Source organism: Megalops cyprinoides, chromosome 9 (assembly GCF_013368585.1).
Source record: "Megalops cyprinoides isolate fMegCyp1 chromosome 9, fMegCyp1.pri, whole genome shotgun sequence".
In the NCBI taxonomy this organism is placed as follows: domain Eukaryota; kingdom Metazoa; phylum Chordata; class Actinopteri; order Elopiformes; family Megalopidae; genus Megalops; species Megalops cyprinoides.
In genome coordinates, this window is record NC_050591.1 from 18,497,225 (window position 1) to 18,518,134 (window position 20,910).

General features: G+C 41.2%; 2 protein-coding genes across 2 annotated transcripts; both read left to right on the top strand.

The window, feature by feature from the left end:
• Window positions 1–1,554: 1,554 nt before the first annotated feature.
• On the top strand, window positions 1,555–10,012 carry ctsc (cathepsin C). The gene is made up of 7 exons (XM_036537305.1): window positions 1,555–1,927; window positions 2,191–2,336; window positions 2,734–2,897; window positions 3,135–3,290; window positions 3,657–3,775; window positions 7,395–7,526; window positions 8,876–10,012. The coding sequence occupies exons 1-7, from the start codon at window positions 1,768–1,770 to the stop codon at window positions 9,373–9,375; spliced, it is 1,377 nt and encodes a 458-aa protein (XP_036393198.1). The 5' UTR covers window positions 1,555–1,767; the 3' UTR covers window positions 9,376–10,012.
• A 541-nt stretch (window positions 10,013–10,553) lies between these two features.
• rab38a (RAB38a, member RAS oncogene family) lies at window positions 10,554–20,531 on the top strand. Its single transcript, XM_036537306.1, has 4 exons — window positions 10,554–10,571; window positions 10,841–11,054; window positions 14,207–14,487; window positions 20,379–20,531. Exons 1-4 carry the CDS (start codon window positions 10,554–10,556, stop codon window positions 20,529–20,531), a joined length of 666 nt encoding a protein of 221 aa, XP_036393199.1.
• Window positions 20,532–20,910: the final 379 nt, after the last annotated feature.

The window sequence follows — 20,910 nt, forward strand, 5'->3', positions numbered from 1 at the left end:
TAAAATAAACACTTAGGAGTCTTATTTCCTTTTGGGTGAAATGGAGAACCACAAATGTGTATGCTTAAACCATCCTGCAAGAAAAAAAAGAGAAGGAAATCACCTTGGCATCCTGAGAAACTTCACCTCTGCCCACAGCTTTTGCAGAACAGACAACGTGTTGCTATGTTCTTCCATTTTTTTCAGGTTCACTTAGTCAAAAAGCAATACACACCAGAGAGGTTTAGGACAGCAATAAAAATAACATGAGTAATTCCTCATTACTCTCATTCAGTGCATTGATTATAGTCTGTTGGGGGTGATGAGTCATGTTCCCTGTGTTGCTTTGGTAATTGCAGTCTTTGTCCCCAGACTCGTCTTTGAAATCCAATTTTACCTCCAGCCTTTGAAATGGTATAAATGTGGTTCTTAAAAGTCTGGGCGTCAACAATGGAGAGCTGTCATTTTGAGAAAATACACTGCTGAGCTTTTATTGTCCAATGCCAATTGAGAGCAAACATTTTTTTTCTCTTTTTTAGACTGCATTCCATTGCTGGTCACTCAGGACAACAGCATTTCCGTTATATTTAGCAATTGACAAACAACCGGGTTTAACTGATTGTCAAAAGAGTGGTTTCAACATAGAGTGAAACAAGTAGCACTAAATATCACCTTGAACGACCTAGGGTTTCAAACAAAGCTGGGGGCTGGGACAAAGCTCAAAGTATTCTAACATGTCCTGGAATGACAATCAACGATAGGTGCTGCATGGAGTAACACTATTTTTTTTTTTTAGACAATTAGAGTGAATGTAAAAGCAACATAAAGACTACGCATGTGTGACGTGCGTAGGCGTACGTGAATGCTAAGGTTTTTAATCCATTTTATAATTGCTTTTAAGTATGGTGTCGTGTAGTTATTCGTCACTTTTGCAAAGACACGCTTGTCGGAAAATTCAGATGACTTCACACTTCTGACTCAACATATTCAGCACTTGACCTCTGGAAGTCACCGCAGCAAAAGACAGTTTACCAGATCGCGCCTATAATGACTGCCTTCTCTTCGAGCAATGAAAGCATTCGCTTTCATAAACACATCATGAAAAAAATTATCAAGTTAATCTCTTTCCATAATGCTGACATCAAACTAGGTATCAATAACAGTACAGTATTTAAGATAACACAGTAATGTGAACTCAGGGGCATAAACTACTAACTAATGTAACTGATAGCTGTTATAAGACCCCAGAACACATTGTATAAACAATCACTTAATATTTGCACAGGCGTCCGTTCCATTTTGTAGAAGTATGCGAAGCTGCCTTACAAGGCTACACGCAAACTGACCAGCTAAACCCAGACTGTACAAAATGAGAATTCCGCTGAGTGATTACATTTACGTGCTGTCCGCTAAATTGTTAACCAGATGGATTAAATAACATTTAACCCAATGCATTCTAATTATCTAAAGCTTATTGGTTTTGCTTAATCATTTCATTAAAGCGGCGCCACCTGATTCTTCCTTTTTAAAGACGAATCACGTGAGAACTGCCGCAAGTCATATGACAGAGGGGAACTTCGGTGCGGTTGCTTAACCGTGGAGGACATTACAAATAAATATAAGTTTCCGTTATAAGGTTACTCCAACCATTTCCTCTTTTGTCTCTGATAATACATGTAGCTAGCAGGATATATTCGCATTGTTTCTCCAGAAAAGATCGCATCTCTAATCAATACTCCGTGGGGTTTCGGTCTTTTGCACTGACTGTGCAGTATTGTGGTAGTCAAGATGAAGGGGACATTGGTGTGGTTGTGCATATTTCTGTTCAGAATCGAAAGATCATTCTGCGATACCCCTGCCAACTGCACATATGAGGATTTGGTTGGCACCTGGATTTTCCAGGTGTCCGAAGGCGGAAAAGATCGCGACATAAACTGCACTACGATGGGTAAGTAGTTCGCTAGCTGTGTTAGCTTCCTAGCTGTTATGGAAGTTTCTGTTTTGTCTTAAACAGCTGACGTTAGCTTATTCCCCATCCCCAGAATATTGATCAGTCTGTGTGTCATTTAGATTCTATCACAGAAGAATGTTTGGTCGTAAGGCCCATGCATACATTAATCTGTTAACTAGGTGTTTGTTTTGCATATGGTAAACTTTTTAAAACCCGAGGTTGCTTGTTAATTTCTGCAATGTCTGTCGGGTTTGCTACAGGCCCCACTGTGAAAACTGTGACAGTTCATCTTGAAAAGCTATCCGTGGCCTCGGACGACCTGGGGAACACGGGGTTCTTCACTCTTATCTACAATCAAGGCTTCGAAGTTGTCTTGTCGGATTACAAGTGGTTCGGATTTTTCAAGGTTGGTGACATTGGCGCCACCGTTTCAGTTTCAGCGTAGACATCTTCACGTTCCTGTCCGTGTGACACTCTGGTCGGCATTGCAATCTGCAAGCTTCTTGCCTATTTGGAGCTCCGCTTATATGCGTTTGTCAAAATTATCATAATAAAACTTTAAGGGAATCTTACCAACCACAATAAACGCTTATCACAACATCAAATAAGTAATTTTAACATTTTCACGCCAGGCGTTAATGGTTATGTGACTAAGCAAACATCCGTTCAAGGAATGACACATTAAATGTTACCAAGTGATCATCAGTCTTGTGACCCAAATACCCTGATTGCTTCCTATAGCGTCCTCACCGTCCCAAATAAACGTTTTTTGACTGGCAGTATTTTGCTTCATCCCAATGCAGTACAAACAGGAGGAGTCTGAGGTGACCAGCTACTGTGACCAGACGCTTCCAGGATGGGTCCATGATGTTCTTGGGCACAACTGGGCCTGCTTCATTGGGAAGAGGGTGACTGCAGTTCCCCGGAGAACCTCCCCCAGCAACCATCCAGACTTCAAACAAAGTTTGTGAGTTCCAGTCTTGGCTTTATTGCATGATCTCCCTCACATGGTCATTGCAGCTCATGGATATTTGCATTTGTATTTTTGTGTCCCAATTAAACCATGTCACAATGCATAAAATGTAGTATTTTGGAGATCCTCTTTTAAGTTTCCTTGCCAGTGGTGACTTCCTGGTTACAAACTGTGTGACATTTTGTATATATACTGATAATGGCGTTTTTGTACTGCTTATCTGATTGGCAGGCTCTTTCAGCGCCCCTACAAACACAACCATGACTTTGTGCGTGCGATCAACACTGTTCAGAAGTCCTGGAAGGCCACAGCCTACAGCGAGCATGAAGGCTTCACCATTGAGGAGCTGATCCGCAGAGCTGGTGGCCGGGACTCTCGCATTCCAAGGTGAAAGAGCTGATTTTAATGAGAAGAATCTCTGCATCTGCCTAGGTCTGCATATTTTGAAACATCTCTTTGTGAACCGGCAGAGCCTTTGTATGCGTTCTGAAATGTTACAGCCAAAAGAATGGAGAGCACGGGGGCTGATACTGCATGAGAGACCTTAATTCGAGGGGGTCCTACTATATCATGGCGATGATTTCTTTTTTTATATAGCAAATATGTGTCTTTTGAAAACTGGTGTTTGTTCAGGGGTTTTAAAATGATGCCCTGTTCTTCCCCTTTTGAAGTAAATGTTAATCTGCACTGAAAAAAAATCTTTGTACAAGGGCGTTTTTAAATTGCAAATAACTGGTCCTTTGTCTCCCATAGGCGTGTGAAGCCTGCCCCTGTGACAGCTGAGGCAGCCAAGCTGGCTGCAGGCTTGCCTGAGCACTGGGACTGGAGAAATGTCAATGGCGTCAACTATGTCAGCCCTGTCCGCAACCAAGGTACAGTCACAGATTCCAGAAAGGTTATCTTGTCCTTTTATGCAACAGGAATCGCATGTACTACGTATTCCTCTTCAGTATAATCATTCCAAAGTAACTTGTTTGCCTCTTACATACGTATTAAAAAGAAAATAGAATTTTATTTGTATGAAATTTGAATTAAACCATACATTTCTAGCTTAAACATGCAGTGGCTCCATATCAAGTTTCTAATCCCATGTCAGAGTGAGGTGATTCACGCTGGCATTCATTCCCAGTGCATTTCAGAATGCTTCTTACCTATTTCAAAGTCACAAGTCTAGATATGTGGTCAACAACTTACGCTTATTGATAAACCAACTGCATCGACGGGCAACTTTATCCTTTTTGTGGAACAAGGGTGCTAGGGGCTTTTTGGTTGGGCAGCTGAGAATTCGTCATCATAAGGTCTTTTAATCAACACGAGGGAACTTGCATGAATCAGTTGTGTGTGTCAGAAGTGCCTAAGTAGCTTCCATGTTGAAAATTACAGTTCAGGAAATGCTGATGGAAGTGTTGCTAGACCACACTTGGTAGTCTTGGATTTGCAAATGTGACAGATTGGCATAACGAGTGTTGTAGAAAGTGATGTCACCTCCTGCAGACAGTTTGTTAGATCGCATTCAGGGACCTGGGTCCTTTGGGGAAGGGGCGCTTAAATTCACCTTGGAGCTATTAAAGGTGAATGTTACTGGTTTATGCTGTGTCTGGGCTAAGGGCTGTATACCACACCTGCGACATTACCTAAATGGCCTGTGCACAATGTGTTTACAGCCTTCAAATGCTGAAAATCCTTTGAGATTGAACAGTCTCTGTTGATAAAGGTCACTGTGATATTCTGTCTGACGGGGGATAAATTGATCACTGACATTGTGGGGAAGACCGGCAGTGTTTTACAGCTGAACTGTGGTCTAAGACGGGTACAATTAAATTGCCTATTCACAGTATGTCTGTCTGAGTCTTTCCCAATCCATGTTATTTAAAGCTGTCTTCATGAGGCTGCAGCTGTCAGGGAAAAGTGTTAAATTTTGAATTGCTGTGTAGTTAGATGAGCTGGGTTGAGTGTTGCAGGATTCATCTCTGCTCTGCCTGTTTGCTGCCCCCAAGCATGGGCTTTTGCACCAAAGCTAGAAGTCTACCTGTAGAATGAGCCACTAACTTAACTACATCTGTGATTTGAAGCTAAATGAATGTACAGAAAGACTTACTATGTGTGCTTTATATATACTTTAGCCATGGTAAGAGCAGGATCTTGTCAGCTTCTGTTAAAGTTTTAAGGTGTCTGATTGTAAGGGTTGTGCTTGTTGCTGCAAATACCAGTTGAATTGATTCACTGACCTGAGCCTCACATTCCATACTGTTGCACCTTGGGAGGAGTTTTATCTGGTTTACTGCATGGAGCTGTGTTGAAACATGTCATTCATCTAATAGCCTTCTGTCTACTCCTTACTATTTAAAAAGGTAGGAGGGAATATGCCCAAATTACCTACTTTGGTCTCATCTTAGTGGCTGGTACCTTTTTTAAGTGGCCAGAAAAAGATTTGATGTGTGTGTTTGTTTTGGATTTTAATTTCTTTGGCATACATGATTTTCTAGAACAACCAGAACCCAAAATTGGTGTCAAGCTGAAAGACACTGAAAGAAGCAAACAGTTGTAGTATTCACACCATGCCAGTTATCCTTTAGTAACAGGCATACCGCATAGCACTATTCACAGAAAGTAGTACCACAGCTGCTGTACTGTTTTATATGAGAGAAACTGCAAAAAATGCTGCTTTTATTTCTCAGCATTTGGCATAACAAACACTACCTTTTGACAGGGCACCATAGTCATATGCTTCAGTTGCAGTGACTGTCGTTTAGCAGATGCTGTTGACAGTGACAAGGTCTTGTGTTGCTTGAGAGGATGTGTATACAGAACACAACTGACCATGTTTGAAGATATATTGGATCCTTACATGGAACTGTGATAACTATTGTATGCATGCTTCAATGCAAAGGTGCAATACAATGTGCCCTACAGTAAAACCACACACATAAGGGAAGCTCAGATAAAAGTTGAGACAGCCTGAACAGGCGCATCTTTAGTCTGTTAGAAGAAAGTGCCACTACAAAGGAGAGGTGTCAAAAGATGCCAGCATTTTGAAACTAATGCATGCTATTACTACTAGTAGCCAGTGAAAGGGGATCAGGAGGGGTAACTCAGGAGGGCTTGAGTGATCCAATGATGGGTGCTAGAAGCAGTTCTGAGAACCAAATTGACGTTTGAATAGGCGAGTTCAGGCAGCACCGAATAAACGAGAGATTCTGCTGTTCTCCCGGTTGCAGGTGGCTCATTCTGAGAACAGGACTGAGGAGTTATGGGCAGTGTTTGGCCCTAATGCAGTGATTGAATCCCGCCAGTAGAGGGGGTTTTAGCTTCTCATAGTTGGCACGGGGTGGCTTCGCCAGTGCTTCACTTTGCCAGTTCCTTATGGAGGCACGCTGTGGTTTTTGGCAGGGACGAGTCTGTGCTATTTTCTCTTGGGCTGTGTTCCAAAGGGCTTGCTTCACTACACACTTTTACTAGGAACGAATCTGACACTGTGCACATTGTTGAAGGGGGCGAGATGGCAGTTTGGAATGAAGCACTTGAGAACTGTGTGTGCAAGCCTGGTCCTTAGCAGTGAAGTGTTTTGGCCCTTGGCCCCCTGTACATGTCTGGAGGCATGGCAACAGCAGTGTTGGCCATGCTGCTTCCTCAGTTTGAGGGATGAGGTTTCTGCAGCAAGTAGAGTGTGTCTTAATGAGGCCTTAATGGAGGCCATTTCTTGAAAGTTGCTCTTCACACATATCCTTTATGTCCTTGATTAACACTTAAGGGGAGGACAGGGCTTCCATGAGGTGTTTCAAAGTGAAAGAAATGTGCAAAACAGTCAGTTCTCTCTCTGCCCCTTAAAAGCAACGTGTTGGAGTATTGATCATAAATTAAGACATTCAGATATTCCTTCACCAGATTGCTTGGTCATTCTGGGTGACGTCCTTTCTGTATTCCTTGTTACATCTGTTGGCATTGCACTTGCATGTCAGAGGAATCTCTAACACCCCTTTACCTCCTGCAAACACATAATCAAGGCCAGTATTTCATGTAATCATGTTTGTATAATAATGCATTTTACCCCCCTCTAAATGGCTTTCATCTGTTACTGCAAAGTGAAATCAACCGTTAACAGGGTATGAAAGTAATGGTGGATAGGTTTGTTGTATTGTGCTATTATAGGCTATTGGATAGTGTTGGTAAGGTGATTAATGGTGTCTTTCTAACTCCTGTTTAAGATTATGCATGTGCATTTCTTAGTGGTCACACCAAAACAACAAATCATAGTATAGCAGAGAAAATAAAGTATCAAAGCATCAGGATTAATATTTGAATGTCCATCAGTAGCCTATTTCAAATCAAAGCCTATTTTCCAGATTGTTCAAACTGTACACGTGCTGCTCGAAGTGGAAATATTCCTTATCTGGAAGCCGTCTTACAAGGGGAGGGGAAAAACCAGAACTTGGTGATCATGTGGGGTTGAAGCACTTGATGGTAATGACTCATTTCCTCCTTTGTGGCCAGCCTCTTGTGGCAGCTGCTACTCCTTTGCCTCTATGGGAATGATGGAGGCTCGAATCCGCATCCGGACCAACAACACCCAGCAGCCCGTCTTCAGCCCGCAGCAGGTGGTGTCCTGCTCCCAGTACTCCCAAGGTACATCCGCTTCCCTGTAAAGCCTCTGAACCGCAGACAGCTCCAGATCTGGTGTCCTGTCTGTCTTGACTGGAAACTGAATGTTGCCCGCTTAAACTCAGTTAACGGTGACATTGAGCCCTGGGTCACAGAGAAATTCAGTGGAGTGTTAACAGTGGGGCAGGTTTTCACCATTTACTGCTGTGTTGCTGACACTTCAGGGTTAATAACTGGTTGCTCCATTTGACTGAATACACTCCCCCCCCAACTCTCTCACATAATTGCATCCCTTGACATCCATTAGGAGCTCTGAATGGTAAGTGGTAATGGACCTGCAAACCTGTACGAATTTGTACCTCAGTTTGGGGTTAATCGCTTTCTCTCTCCCCCCCCCCCCCCCCCCCGTATTGAAAGTACTTTTGTTTAATTTATGAACTCTATAACTGGGTCTCGTCAGCAGAAGCCAATGAGACTTGGACAAAGCTGTCATTTCATTAATGTGGTGAAGAGGATGATTTCCCCAGCATTTCATTTGTTTCTCAGTTGAGGAGTTCTGCCTTCAGGTGGCCTCAATCTGCAGTCAGGTTTTCCATCTCTCTAGTGGGGAGGAAATGGCTGTTGAATGGAACAGATTATGAGTATTGGCATTCTGTAATTTGGGGGGGGGGGTGGTTTCTAGATTTTATGGCATTGGGTCAAGGTGTAAGGGTCAGTTCTGCAGCTGGATTCTAACGTAATGTTGCAGGTTCAGATCCTAACTTGGGGATTGTGGTACCCTTGAGTAACTGGAGCAATTCAGCAAATGAGCAGCTGTGTACATTTTGTTAAATGCAGAGAGGATCATAGTGCTCATACATGAGCTTATACAGCTCTTCTCTCAGCTGGCAATATCCAAATATCTGCCCTGTGTAACTAATTATTGCATCTCTTTTGGTATGTAGTCCATACTGTTTACATTGGAGAGAGCCTCAAGGCTTACTAAGCATCAGTTTTTATTTTTGAAACTCTGTACTGATCTGCTAGCATTGCACCTGAAAAGCAAGATGGTCCTTGACAGAATGAGTAACTCCTGCATTTCTCGATGAATGAGTACATGTTTTGTAGACTTCTGTAAGATCCCACTGAACAGTAGTGGACTTAACTGTGGTTGAAGGTATAGTCAGTTGTCCAAAGTAGGGCTGGGTGATTAATCGAATTATTTATCGCATTATTTATTGAAGTGTGTGTGTGTGTGTGTGTGTGTAATATAGCCCTAGTCCAAAGTAACAGTTCTGAGAACTAATTTGAATCTAGGGCAGTTGAGTGCTGTGAACAGGACCTAGTAATTCTGTGTCTGATTTGTTTAATGGTCCCTGCCTCACCCCTAACAGGTTGTGATGGTGGCTTCCCATACCTTATTGGCAAATACATCCAGGACTTCGGCGTTGTTGAAGAGAGCTGCTTCCCCTATATTGGGTTTGATTCGCCCTGTACCCTGAAGCCAGAGTGCCTGCGTTACTACACCTCCGAGTACCACTACGTGGGCGGGTTCTACGGCGCGTGCAATGAGGCCGCCATGATGGCGGAGCTGGTGAGGGACGGCCCCATGGGCGTGGCCTTTGAGGTCTACCCCGACTTCATGCACTACAAGGAGGGCATCTATCACCACACGGGTCTTACAGATGAGTTCAATCCCTTTGAGCTGACCAATCATGCGGTGCTGCTGGTGGGCTATGGGAAGTGCCACATGACCGGGCAGAAGTACTGGATCGTGAAGAACAGCTGGGGCACCGGGTGGGGTGAGGGCGGGTACTTCCGCATCCGCAGGGGTTCCGACGAGTGCAGCATCGAAAGCATCGCTGTGGCGGCCATGCCTATCCCAAAGCTGTAGGTCCCAGAGGAGGTGTGCCAGTCCAACCCACTGCAATCACTGAATAATGCTGAATAATTTTAAATCTCAACTGCAAGATGTTTTAAAGGGAATTAAAAATGTCTTTGAATTTTTTAAATGAATAGATTTGTGCTGTCCCCCTGTGCCATTTAAATCAGGAAACCGCATGTACCAAACTACACAGGGAGGCTTATTTGAAAATTGATTTTTGTCGATAGTACGTATGGTACCTTTCAGTGCAGCAGACTTTTGAGGAAGACAACTGATCAACAGAATTTTAAACACCATATACTACATGGAAGGTTTGGGTTTTTCTGTTGGTTTTCTATAGGGAATTATCCACTCGGTTTGATCAGATTTACCTCATCAGTTGCTTCATTTTGTTGAAAACCTCAGGACACCACAGGTTTGACTCGAATCAAGCACCATTTGCCCCTTTCCTTTTGCCACACAAAGGGAAACTCATGTGGAAGCAGCAATTGCTAGGGAAGAGTTTTCTGTCATGCATTTGTAAAGGGAAAATGTCTGTTTGTTGGTGTGTCTTGATTAGCATAAAATAGTTTTGCTTGTTTGATGTAATTTTATAGAAATCCTTGCACTTAAGGTTTTAGAGTGTTATACATTGTGTGGGGGGAGGGGGGACTCAAACTGCACTTTTTCTTCTGTGATTTTTACATTTTTAAGAAATAAAAGTGCTTTTAAAAGAATCTGTGGTTATTTGAGTCATGTTTACAGATTCATTTGTGGTCAGTCATTTCTTGCCAGCATTTGATTTTCTTAAATGGCAAATTGACAATTCTTCAATGTCCAATAAGTCATTATACTGCATTCAAACTACACAAAACGCCGGACTACCTGGGCCTCTGCAGTGGAAAGCATGTACCACTCTGAGGTGATGACTATATACTGCCAATTTTATGTTCACATACCGGGGTTGCATTTAAATGCAATAAAATGAAAGTTTTTGGTATCTGGGACGCACTGAACGTTTTCTCAATCATGAGTGCCCTTAACATTGCTATTGCATTTTTTGTAATGATGCATTAATGTAATGAATGCATCTTTTTGAATGACTTTAACTGTCTGGTACAGAAATCTAACTTTGAACAAGTTGGATTGGTCCAAATTACCCTGTCCTACCCAGGGGACCAGCGACGTTTAGTGTTTCTGAAACATGGATGAAATCTCACCGCCTAGTGGGACGGCAATTTGAGTTCGCCCTTTCTCCGTATAATACTGCGAACTGTAAAATTATAAGCAGGGCTTGAAATCTGGAGTTGAAACAAAATTCCGCTTGAACTGGGATCTCGCATTTTCTCGTCCTTGGAGTTCAGTAGTGAGTCACAAGTTCGAGCAGCGCCTTGTCATAGAGCGCTCTGGGCGTTCCTTCTTGATTTTAAAGAGCTCCGCTCCTTCTCCACCCTACACCAACAGTAAGGATTACACGGGGCATGATCAGCACCAGCCGTCAACATCCACCATGCAGAACAACCAAAAAGAACATCTATACAAAATCTTAGTAATCGGGGACTTGGGCGTGGGCAAAACAAGTATCATCAAACGATATGTACACCAAAACTTCTCTCCGAACTACAGAGCGACTATCGGAGTAGACTTCGCGTTGAAAGTTTTAAATTGGGATACAGAAACTATCCGGCTTCAGCTATGGGATATTGCAGGTAGGACTGAACCTGCCCCGCTATGCTGAGCACACTCAAATGTAAATGTAGACTTAATGCTCGCCGTTAAAAGGGCAGTTAGTTTAATGTCCCCTCAATTAAACTAGTTGGCTGGCCCGTTCTTCCCCCAGTTCATTAGCAACATTGGCTGTATTCATTTAAAGTAGGTACCTTAGAAAGTGCATATTTAATTTACCGTATTGACGTCCCTAATATCTTCAAAAACTCATGTAGATATGTTCTGATTCAATTTGCTTGTTTTTTATGTCATTGCAAGTATTTTCAATTTTCCTGTGACGCGTGAAACAAAAATTAAAACCTTACAACATTCTTACACAGATAGATAGGGATAGGGAAACCTGCGCAAATTAACCCCTTAATAGCCTTGTCACCATCTAACACTTTTGCGGTTCATTTGTAAAAACTTGATTTGATTTCACTTAGAATTGTGTAATGTCCTGCTGTACCTTTCTCAATGAAAGGCAGAGCCAATGATTATTGTGAGTACGTAGGCTATGAATGGCGAAGTCCCATTTGGAAGTTCAAGGAATTTAAATAATAACCTGGGGCGAAGAAAAAATAAACAATCACCCCCCGACTGTCATTTGCAGTTTGTGAGTCGGTGGAAACGAGGTTCTTATTCTCATCATTGAACAGACCTAGTAATTTAAAACATCATCGAACACGGATTGACAGTTATGATTGTAACCAGTGTTTTGTACGACATTAGTATCAGTTGATTTAGACTTGTCAAATAAACATGGTAATCTTGGGCACTGCGCCGTTTTAAATTGGTTGAATTTAAACTGGAACGAACAAGGAGTTATTAAAATGTTGAAGTGAGAATGCTACTTTAAAGGTTCTCTCACGTGAGAGTTAAAAAGTTGGCAGACTCCCAGATCAGCAGTGGCAGCGTAATCTATCGCTCCGGGGCCGACTCCCCGCCCTGCGCTGCGGTATGTATAAGTCATGTGTGTCTGCCTCATGTGAGCGAGATTTCGAAGCAATAACAGAAAAGTCATTGTAAATAAAAACAGAAAAGATCCTTTGAAGAAATGCATTCACCTGACTAACCAAAAACTGCCTGATGCTTGCTTTAGAGAATACGATTATGAGAATTGCTTAATGCTTGAAGTCTTGGAATGGGACAACAGGATTAGAATGCACATCCTTCGGGATGGAAGACGACCATTATTTTAGCCTTTTTACTTTTAAGACTTTAACCATTACTCCAGACTAGAGCCCATTACTTAGTGATGTCTGGACCCATAAGTCTCTTCTGTATTAAGACATAGGGTCATGTATTGGCTACAGAGCCAGACCATAACTTTGCAAGTATGAATCATGGGTTGGCTTTGATCCTTGAGCACAGTACATAACCTGAATTGCTTGAGCAAAGGTCCTGTTGTATAAGTGGGTGATACAATGGTGTTTGTACTGGATGAGGACAGTTTGTAGGGAGTCAGATAATGTAATGTACTTGCCAGTGGAAGAGTCTTTTCATGGAAGAGTGATCGTCACCTAAAGTCCTCTACCTGAGGTCCTGTGAGTTCTAAGTGTTCAGACACAATGTGCATACTCTGTTGATACGCACACTGTGGCATCTTCCCTTCAAGGAAGTATAGTTACTCCTTTGGCTACAGTGTCCTAAAGCTGACCCTGAACCAGCCACAGAAAACAACACCAGGCTAATGCACACTTCTCAAAGGTCAACTTGAGTGCTGTCACACACTTAGGCATCTGTTTACAGCAGGTCAAGAAGATGGACACAACACCAGGTGTGGGTATGGTACTCTGGAGACTGTAATTATATTTATCCAGAGAGACAGTGAAGCAGAATGCAGATTTGTGGTTAGAACATTGGCAGTCACATTTGCAAAGGCCTGGGTTCTGTGTTCTGAAAGGAGGCATTGATGGGAAATGTGTTGCACTGGCACATTCCACACGCGCTTATCCTTCCATCTAACGAGTCGTTCCTCTCTGTGATTACACATGCAAACCTTTCTCATTTGCCTAATGAGGCCGATATGACTGTCAGAGTGTGAAATCGGACATCAGTCATACAAATCATGCTCTAATACATCTTGAGGTTAGTGACACTAATTTTGGTCTATGTCCGATGATGAAAACCACTTTGACAGCATTCCAACCTCCCTTAAATTTGTTGTATGCGTCAGGTTGCAATTATGACGTGTGTGCAGTTCATGTTTCATGAAGAGATTTACTGTGTACTCAAGTGTATTACAGGATAGTAGCTTGTCATATGACATGAGGGTTTCCCTTGACAGATGAAATTAGTTTTATGTGCTTTTAATTTTATGCTGTGAGTAATGAAATGCAATGTTGGCCATTTTGAATGTGAAAATAAGACATAGGTAGTGCTGAAAACCAAGGTATTGTAATTTCACTTATTTTAGGGTTTAGTAGTACTAGTTTTGCTCCTTTGTTTCCTCAGACACTCTTCCACAGCTTTACCTACTGTGAGCCGAGAATACGTTAGAAGTCAGACTCAAAAAGATTACGAGCCAGCACATGACTTGGCTGTGCTCATCTAATAATCCCCTATGGGAGATCATGGGATCTATGGAATGTAGAGGTTGCCCACTTTGGCCTAAAGCTGGACTACCCAAACCTGGCCCTGGAGGTCTCCTGTCCCTAGTGCTAGACCATATGTTCTCAGATCTGTGTTGGTTCTACAACTCTAGGACTGAAACCCCAAAGGACCCGGATTAATTTACTCTGAAGGGTGCTTTGCTAACTGATGCTAGGTTTTAAGTACAGAGGCAGCGATTGCACATGAGTTACTATGATCTCACAAAGGAGATGGGGAATATGCACAATGAACTTTAGTCTCAATAGTAAACCAGTGTGAAGAAAAATAAGAAGAAATAATCTCAGTCACACTTGATAAATTGATAAGTTGAATAGATTTGTTTTAGAAGATACGTTTCAGCTGAATTGTTTATTATTGAGCGATGTCAGTTCACTGAACTTTAACAGTGAGGTGTTTTCATATGTAGAAAGTTGATATTAAAATATGCAAGAAAACACAAAATACTATTAATACCTCACCTGTATTGCACAACTTTATTGTTCTGTTATAGCTGGTTAATATTTTGTTGTTGTTGTTGTTGCATTTTCCATGGGTGAAGGTCAGGAGAGGTTTGGGAACATGACCCGGGTGTATTACAGAGAGGCTATGGGAGCCTTCATTGTCTTTGACGTCACCAGGCCATCAACGTTTGAAGCAGTCACAAAGTGGAAGGAGGACTTGGACTCCAAATTGACTCTTTCAAATGGCAAGAACATCGCTGCTGTGCTGCTGGCCAACAAGTGTGACCAAGGAAGAGATGTACTGACGAACAATGGCATCAAAATGGACCAGTTCTGCCAGGAGAATGGGTTTGTGGGCTGGTTCGAGACCTCAGCTAAGGTAAACCTCCATTTTTTCCTTACTCCTTTCCTTTGGGCTCAGCTCAGCCTAAAGCACAGCTGATGGGGAAGTGTGCCCCCCCACGTCGTAATTCTTTATGTCTATGGCACAAGTTACTCTGGTCTGATGGCTTCAGAGCTATCATGCAACACTGTGAGCAAAGCACAGCAGCAGGCTCTGTGACTGGCAAGGGACTATTGATCAAATGGGTTTGAACCCTAGAAAGAACATTGCTGTTGTAATCTTAATCACAGCACTTGGAAACTCCAACTAATTATTTATCTTGGGGTTTCATTTTACATTACATTACATGTAGTTGCTTAGCGGATTCTCTTATTGAGAGCAACTTACATAGGATGCAGGTTTTACGTGTCATCCATTTAGACACCTGGGTGTTTCCTGATGCAATTTGGGGTTAAGTATTTTGCCTAAGGGTACAACTGCAGTGCCCCAATAGGGAGGAAAATTGGCAAGATGTTGGTTATGAGCCCTGCTTTACACTACGCTAATGATATTTCAGTTAAACATGTACTTAATATAATGGAAGTGAAAATAAAGGCACCTAAACTATAGACCCTCATCACCAAATTAAAATAGAATTTGACTCACAACTATAGGAAGACTGGCAGAGAGATGGCAAGGGTAGAGACAGCCAGTTTCTCTCTGAAGCATGTACTGTTCTTAATATCTCTCTTCTCTGGCAGATACTCAAAATGAGAGGCTTTAGTTTGGGAATTGCTTCCAGTGTTTCATACCTGCTACTTTAGTCTTTGTCTCTTTTTTGATAGGCACTTCATCTCTTCATCCTTTCTCTGTTGTGTTAACATTGCTTCAGTGTTCCACCTCAGAATACAGCATGGAGTAAGGGATCTACAGTTGTGTTTTTATTAGGGAAATATGTGTCACTTTCCTCAGAAAAAAAACAGCAAGGAACTGAATGTGCATGTTTTCCTTAATGGTGCCACACAAAAAGAATGTTAGCGGCAGGGATTTCAGTTCAGTTTGTATACTTTAGCGGCAGAAGAAAACAAAAGCCAGCATGGTGACCACTAAGTGAAAGCAACATTTGGATTGCCGCATGTGACCCATTTGAAACTAATTTGTGCATCATAACATAATAGAACCCATAATGTTCAATTACATCAAAAGAATAAATGCTGGCATTTACTTTCCTGTAAAATTATTTTATTAAGCTGCTGTGGAAAAATGTGAATAATATCAATCATTTGAGTATGATATTTTCAGTTTCTATTGAAGGCACACACTTTAAACTTGAATATGCAGACTTACAATATCAAATGTCAAAAATTGTGTAGTTACAGTGGAAAAAGCTTGAATGTGTTTATTTTCTCTGTTGCATCAATTACAGCATAAATTATTTGGATGCTTGTGAATGTAATTTGTGATTTATTACATTACTGAATTTGATGCGTGATGTTCTGTAATTGAATTATGCACTATCATTTTACATATCTGTGAGGCGCTAAAATATAATATAGTTTTTATTACCGCTTCATCACTGAGTTGATTACACCTTTATACACATCATTATTATCATATATTATTTTCTAAGCAAGGTATTTAAACTTAAAAGTATTATAGTTCTGAAGCTGATCAGCTATTGAAATGACAGATGTGTGTATTGACACCCTATAGTCTGATATACAGCTGATATATCAATTGACTAAATACCACAGCAGTCAATGCTGATTAAGCTCTCCTAATGTAGTCTGTTTCCTAATGTAGACTGTCCAATGAAATCTTGTGCTCTGTGAGAAATTACAAATGTGACTAGTTTTGGGTAGATTTATATTTGTCTGGTTATAAATAAAGACAGCTTAAAGCCTGCATCTGATTTCATTTCTGTCTGGAAGTGCAGAGCAGTGAATGATACAAACTGTGAATTATATGCCTTTTATGTATGTTTGAGTATATTCCTCATAATTAAATATATACGTGAGACAACCATACCACAACTAACTATAGACAAAGTTGAAATGTACATGAAATGATGGCTACATAGCTAGCTAGCTAACTGTGTACTCGTAATTAATTGGCTAACACTGAATATAGGTTCATAATGACAATCATAACAGGACCATTGTATAAATACTGTTGCAAATGGAAAAAACACACAGCGTCATGAGAGCTGACATAATTGTCCTATTAAGCCAGATAGGTAGCGGTCTGAACAACTAACTAGGCCAAATTAGTTTAGACCATGGATAACCTGGATAATCCTATTTTTCAGTGTCCATGTATTTCAACCAGTTCCCTCACAGTTTTAAACTGTGAGAAAATGTATCATGTGTATATGTGTGTGGGGGGGAGGCGTGCAAAAAAAAAAAAAAAAAAGTCTGATTCGGCCCCCTAGTCATTGAAGTAAACATTAACATCTTGTTTCTTTGTAAGCAGATAGGTAGCTAGTTAATGAGTTAATGTAGAAGTGGGATTTAAATCATGGCCCAGTTCTACATATCTGTTCAAAATGATGACATTTGAAATTGTAGACATTGTTGCTCATTGAGGATCATGCTCTTCAGAGATAAACATGAAATTCTGATGAGCGACAAAATTGCTACATCCACACTGTCCCCTCTGTCACTTTGTAAGTCTCAGTCGTCAGAACAGAATGGCAGGGGAGTTCCTGTAATGTATGATAACCCAACCCCACAGATACAATTTCTGTAGGTTCCCGATTTAGAAATGGTGTTCTGCTGGGCATGTGTGTGTTCACACACACCTTGTGTGTATCATCCCTTCCGTAATATTTTGGTATCTTTGATAGGAAAGGTGCATGTAGTGTATACATGCACTGTGTGACTGGTCCCTGATGCATCTTCCCTTGAGTGTGAATCGTGTCCGTTGTTTTTGCTTTGTGAAATGTTTAATTTTGGTCAGCATTTTGCACATTTCAAACTATGACACTCTGACAGTTGCTTGTAGCTAGTGATTTGTACAGGTGATTCCTGTTGACATCATCAAGGGCAGCTAGCAGGGTATATTTTATTTAAAATGTAAAAAGGGTCTGCTTGGATTAATGTATGTAGGCATGTTGTGCAATTTTTTGCCATAAAAAGAAAAAATAATAAAGATAGAGAAAATATCAAAATGCATGAGAAAGCATGAGAAAGCAAGAAATAAACTAGGGCACAGCTGTTACAGCATCACCAACAAAAACTGCAAGGCTATAAGGTAATCTTTGGCAGAATGGGCAAGTTACATCTTCTGTATCAGCAAAAACCTAGACCCCATTTTGGAAATCAAAAACTGGCTGAACATTACAGGACTTTAGCAGTGACAGGCTGTAAATGTTTAAGAAGTGTTTAGGGGAATACACACTACACACACACCACAAAGGTGGTGACTTTGAGTAGGTAAAGATGTGATCAAGGTTTAGTCTAAAGACTCTTTCCAGACCCTAAGAGGGAGAGGTTATATGTCACAGCAGAAGACTGTTGAGTGAACCTCTCAGCGGGTAATCTCTGCCATGTTGCACAGTGAATGAAAATTGATTTTCAGAGATGGGAGGAATTTCACAGATAAGTTTAAGGTGAGCTGTTTGATCTCTCAACAGAAAGGTCAGATTGCGGTCAGTGTGGAGAGGATATTACCTTGTTCTTAGAAAGGAATCTCTCGCTGTCTTACTCTTGCAAACACATACACACGCACACACACACACACACACACACACACACACACACACACACACACACACCCCTCCCCAGTGACATATGCATGTGTACATGGTGGTCAGTCTCTGTCGTAGCAAAAATCATACCCAGAGGATTATTTTAAGTGCGATTATTTTACTGGCCTTAAATGAGGATACTCTGAAGTACAGACAAAATGACAATTCCAAACAACCATGTGTGCATTCACACCTTTCACTTTTCTTTCAGAATGTTTATGGGAGGTGGCATAGAAATACAGAGTAACATGGACACCCCAAATTCTGAGTGTCAAATAGGATCAGAGGTCATGAACCAATCAGGTTAGTCAACACTGTACGTTGTTAGTTTCTTGCACTCAGATACCAGTGAATGGTAAGATAAAACCCATAGCTGTGACATACTGTATAGAGAGTCTAAATGGAAGTGTAGAGCTAATTAATTTTTCTTCATCTACCTGTGCAGTCTTCTTTTGCTATGTGGAAAAGCTTTGAATGTGTCAGAATGAGAGATAATTGTAAACAGATACCTGCCAGTCAAGATTAAAGTTTTTCGTGTCTTTGCTTTTCTGGTGAAAAAAAGAGAAAACGATCCCACCCAAAATCTGCAAACCATACATACTGAAAGACGTTAGATGGGCTCATAGCTTGGATAGAACTGTCTCAATAATGCAGCTTTCTGTTATGACAGATTTGTATGTTATATTGGGAAGAAAGGAATTATGAGGGTACCCCCAGTAACTGTGTAGTGTACAGAAAAAAACAACATTTGGAAGATGCGGTAAATCTCCTGAAGTACAGTAACAATAATAATCATACAGTGGTGGATTTAGCTGAAGAGATAGGTTGTAGATTGTGGCACATATGCAAAATAAGATGTATGGCAGCTGTGCAAATTGGGTAGCCCTACAGAGGACTGAAGCAGGACTGAGTGCTTGTTACCCAAGAAATTTTCCTCTAAATCCTCTGGGGCATTGGATGTTGACTGATTATACTGGAATAAAAGATGCTTAAGATATTCTATTATTATTGTTATTATTATTATCATAATTATTATTATTATTTCATGGAGTGAATTCCATTTCTGGGGAAAAGACCTTTGATTTAAAATTCAGAGGTATTTGCTCTGGTTTTCCTTTATTCATTGTCTCAGATTCTCTGAGCCATCTAATTTCTTCTTTTGCATTGTCACACCTGCTGATGTCCTGAGGCTAAACGGAAAGAAAAAATAAGTTACATTCAGAATCCCAGAGGTACGAAAAGCCAAGTTTGCGAGCAGAAATATGCAGTAGCCTACAATTTCCTGTGCAAGACTCTGATAAAGAGGCTCATGCATATTCATCCCGCCATTAATTCCACTACTCACTCACGGCCAGAAAAGTTGCCACGGAAGCATCGGTGGCCAAATGTGCGAGGAGCCTCATTAAATGAAGTCTCCTCATTCATGTTTAACGATGTAAAAACACCAATAGCATTCTTAAATTATTCCCAAATGCTCAAGAGGCAGGAAAAAAATGACTGAGTTCACTGGATGTTTGACTTCTCTTTGTAAAGCAGAGGGGTGTAAAAGATGTCTTCCATTGCTGGAACCATGGCAAACAAAAAAAAAAAACTGAAATGTGTATTTCTTGTGTTTTTACTGGAGATTTGACTATGTAATCGATACAAACTGAATGTAGTGCACTTATGCACCTCAGTTTTCACATGTATTGTTTTATGTACCAAGCAATATTAAAAAGAACACTCCAGTCCAGTTTCTTAGCAACCAGGATTCACCATCTGTGTAGCGCCGTTTCAGTTTGTGTGGTGACGAGTCTCCAGGGGAGAAGTCGCCCACCAACGTGGCGCTCCGTGTCATTGGGTTCTGAGGCGTCTGATCACCTGCCGGACCACTTTCTGGGTGGCTGGCTCACCCCCTGACACCTTCCATTACCGTTTTTAACGTTGTCCTTCCAGGGCCTCTCCAAAGCTGTTTGTCTGTGAGACAGCTGCTGAGGGAAGTGTCATTTTGATGGACGCCTCACCCTCAGCTGTCCCCAAGAGCAATCCACTGTCACTTGCAAATGTGTGTTATTTTTTACATTTTTACGCTTATCCTTTTTTTCCTGAAGATGTCAGCTATTAGTTATTATGGTCAGACATAGGCTTTGTCTTTATCTTTCATAATGGAAGTCACTTGTAATTTAATTATCCCTCCCCCTCTCTCTCTCTCTCTCCCTAGGAGAACATCAACATTGATGAAGCGGCCAACTGCCTGGTGAAACATGTTATAGCCAACGAGAATGACATCCTCCAGTCAGAAGTTCCAGACACGATTTCGCCACAGCTGAATTCTGCGAGAAACAGCACCTGCTCTGCCTGCTTTAAATCATAGAACTCTATGCCAAAAACTATGGAAAGGGGTACAAAGGAAGGAGGTGTGGGCTGGCTAAGCCCATATGGCGAAAATGAGGTGCTTCTGCCTGAAATTTTCCCAATACAATCAGTGTTTTTTAAGCAAACTCGAATAACTGGATATATATACAAACTCACACACACACATGCACACACACACACCCCATTTATAGTTTTGTTATTTCAGCTCTGATGTGGTTTTATGCTTGGATGCTGTCCTGTGTTTGACACTACTAAACAGATATATCATGTGAGTGAGAGTAATGTAAGATAAATGTACATGGAGCAGATTTGTTTGTATTTGTATATTGAAGACCGCTTAGAGCAGCCATCCGAAGCTCATTTCCCATTTCCATTAT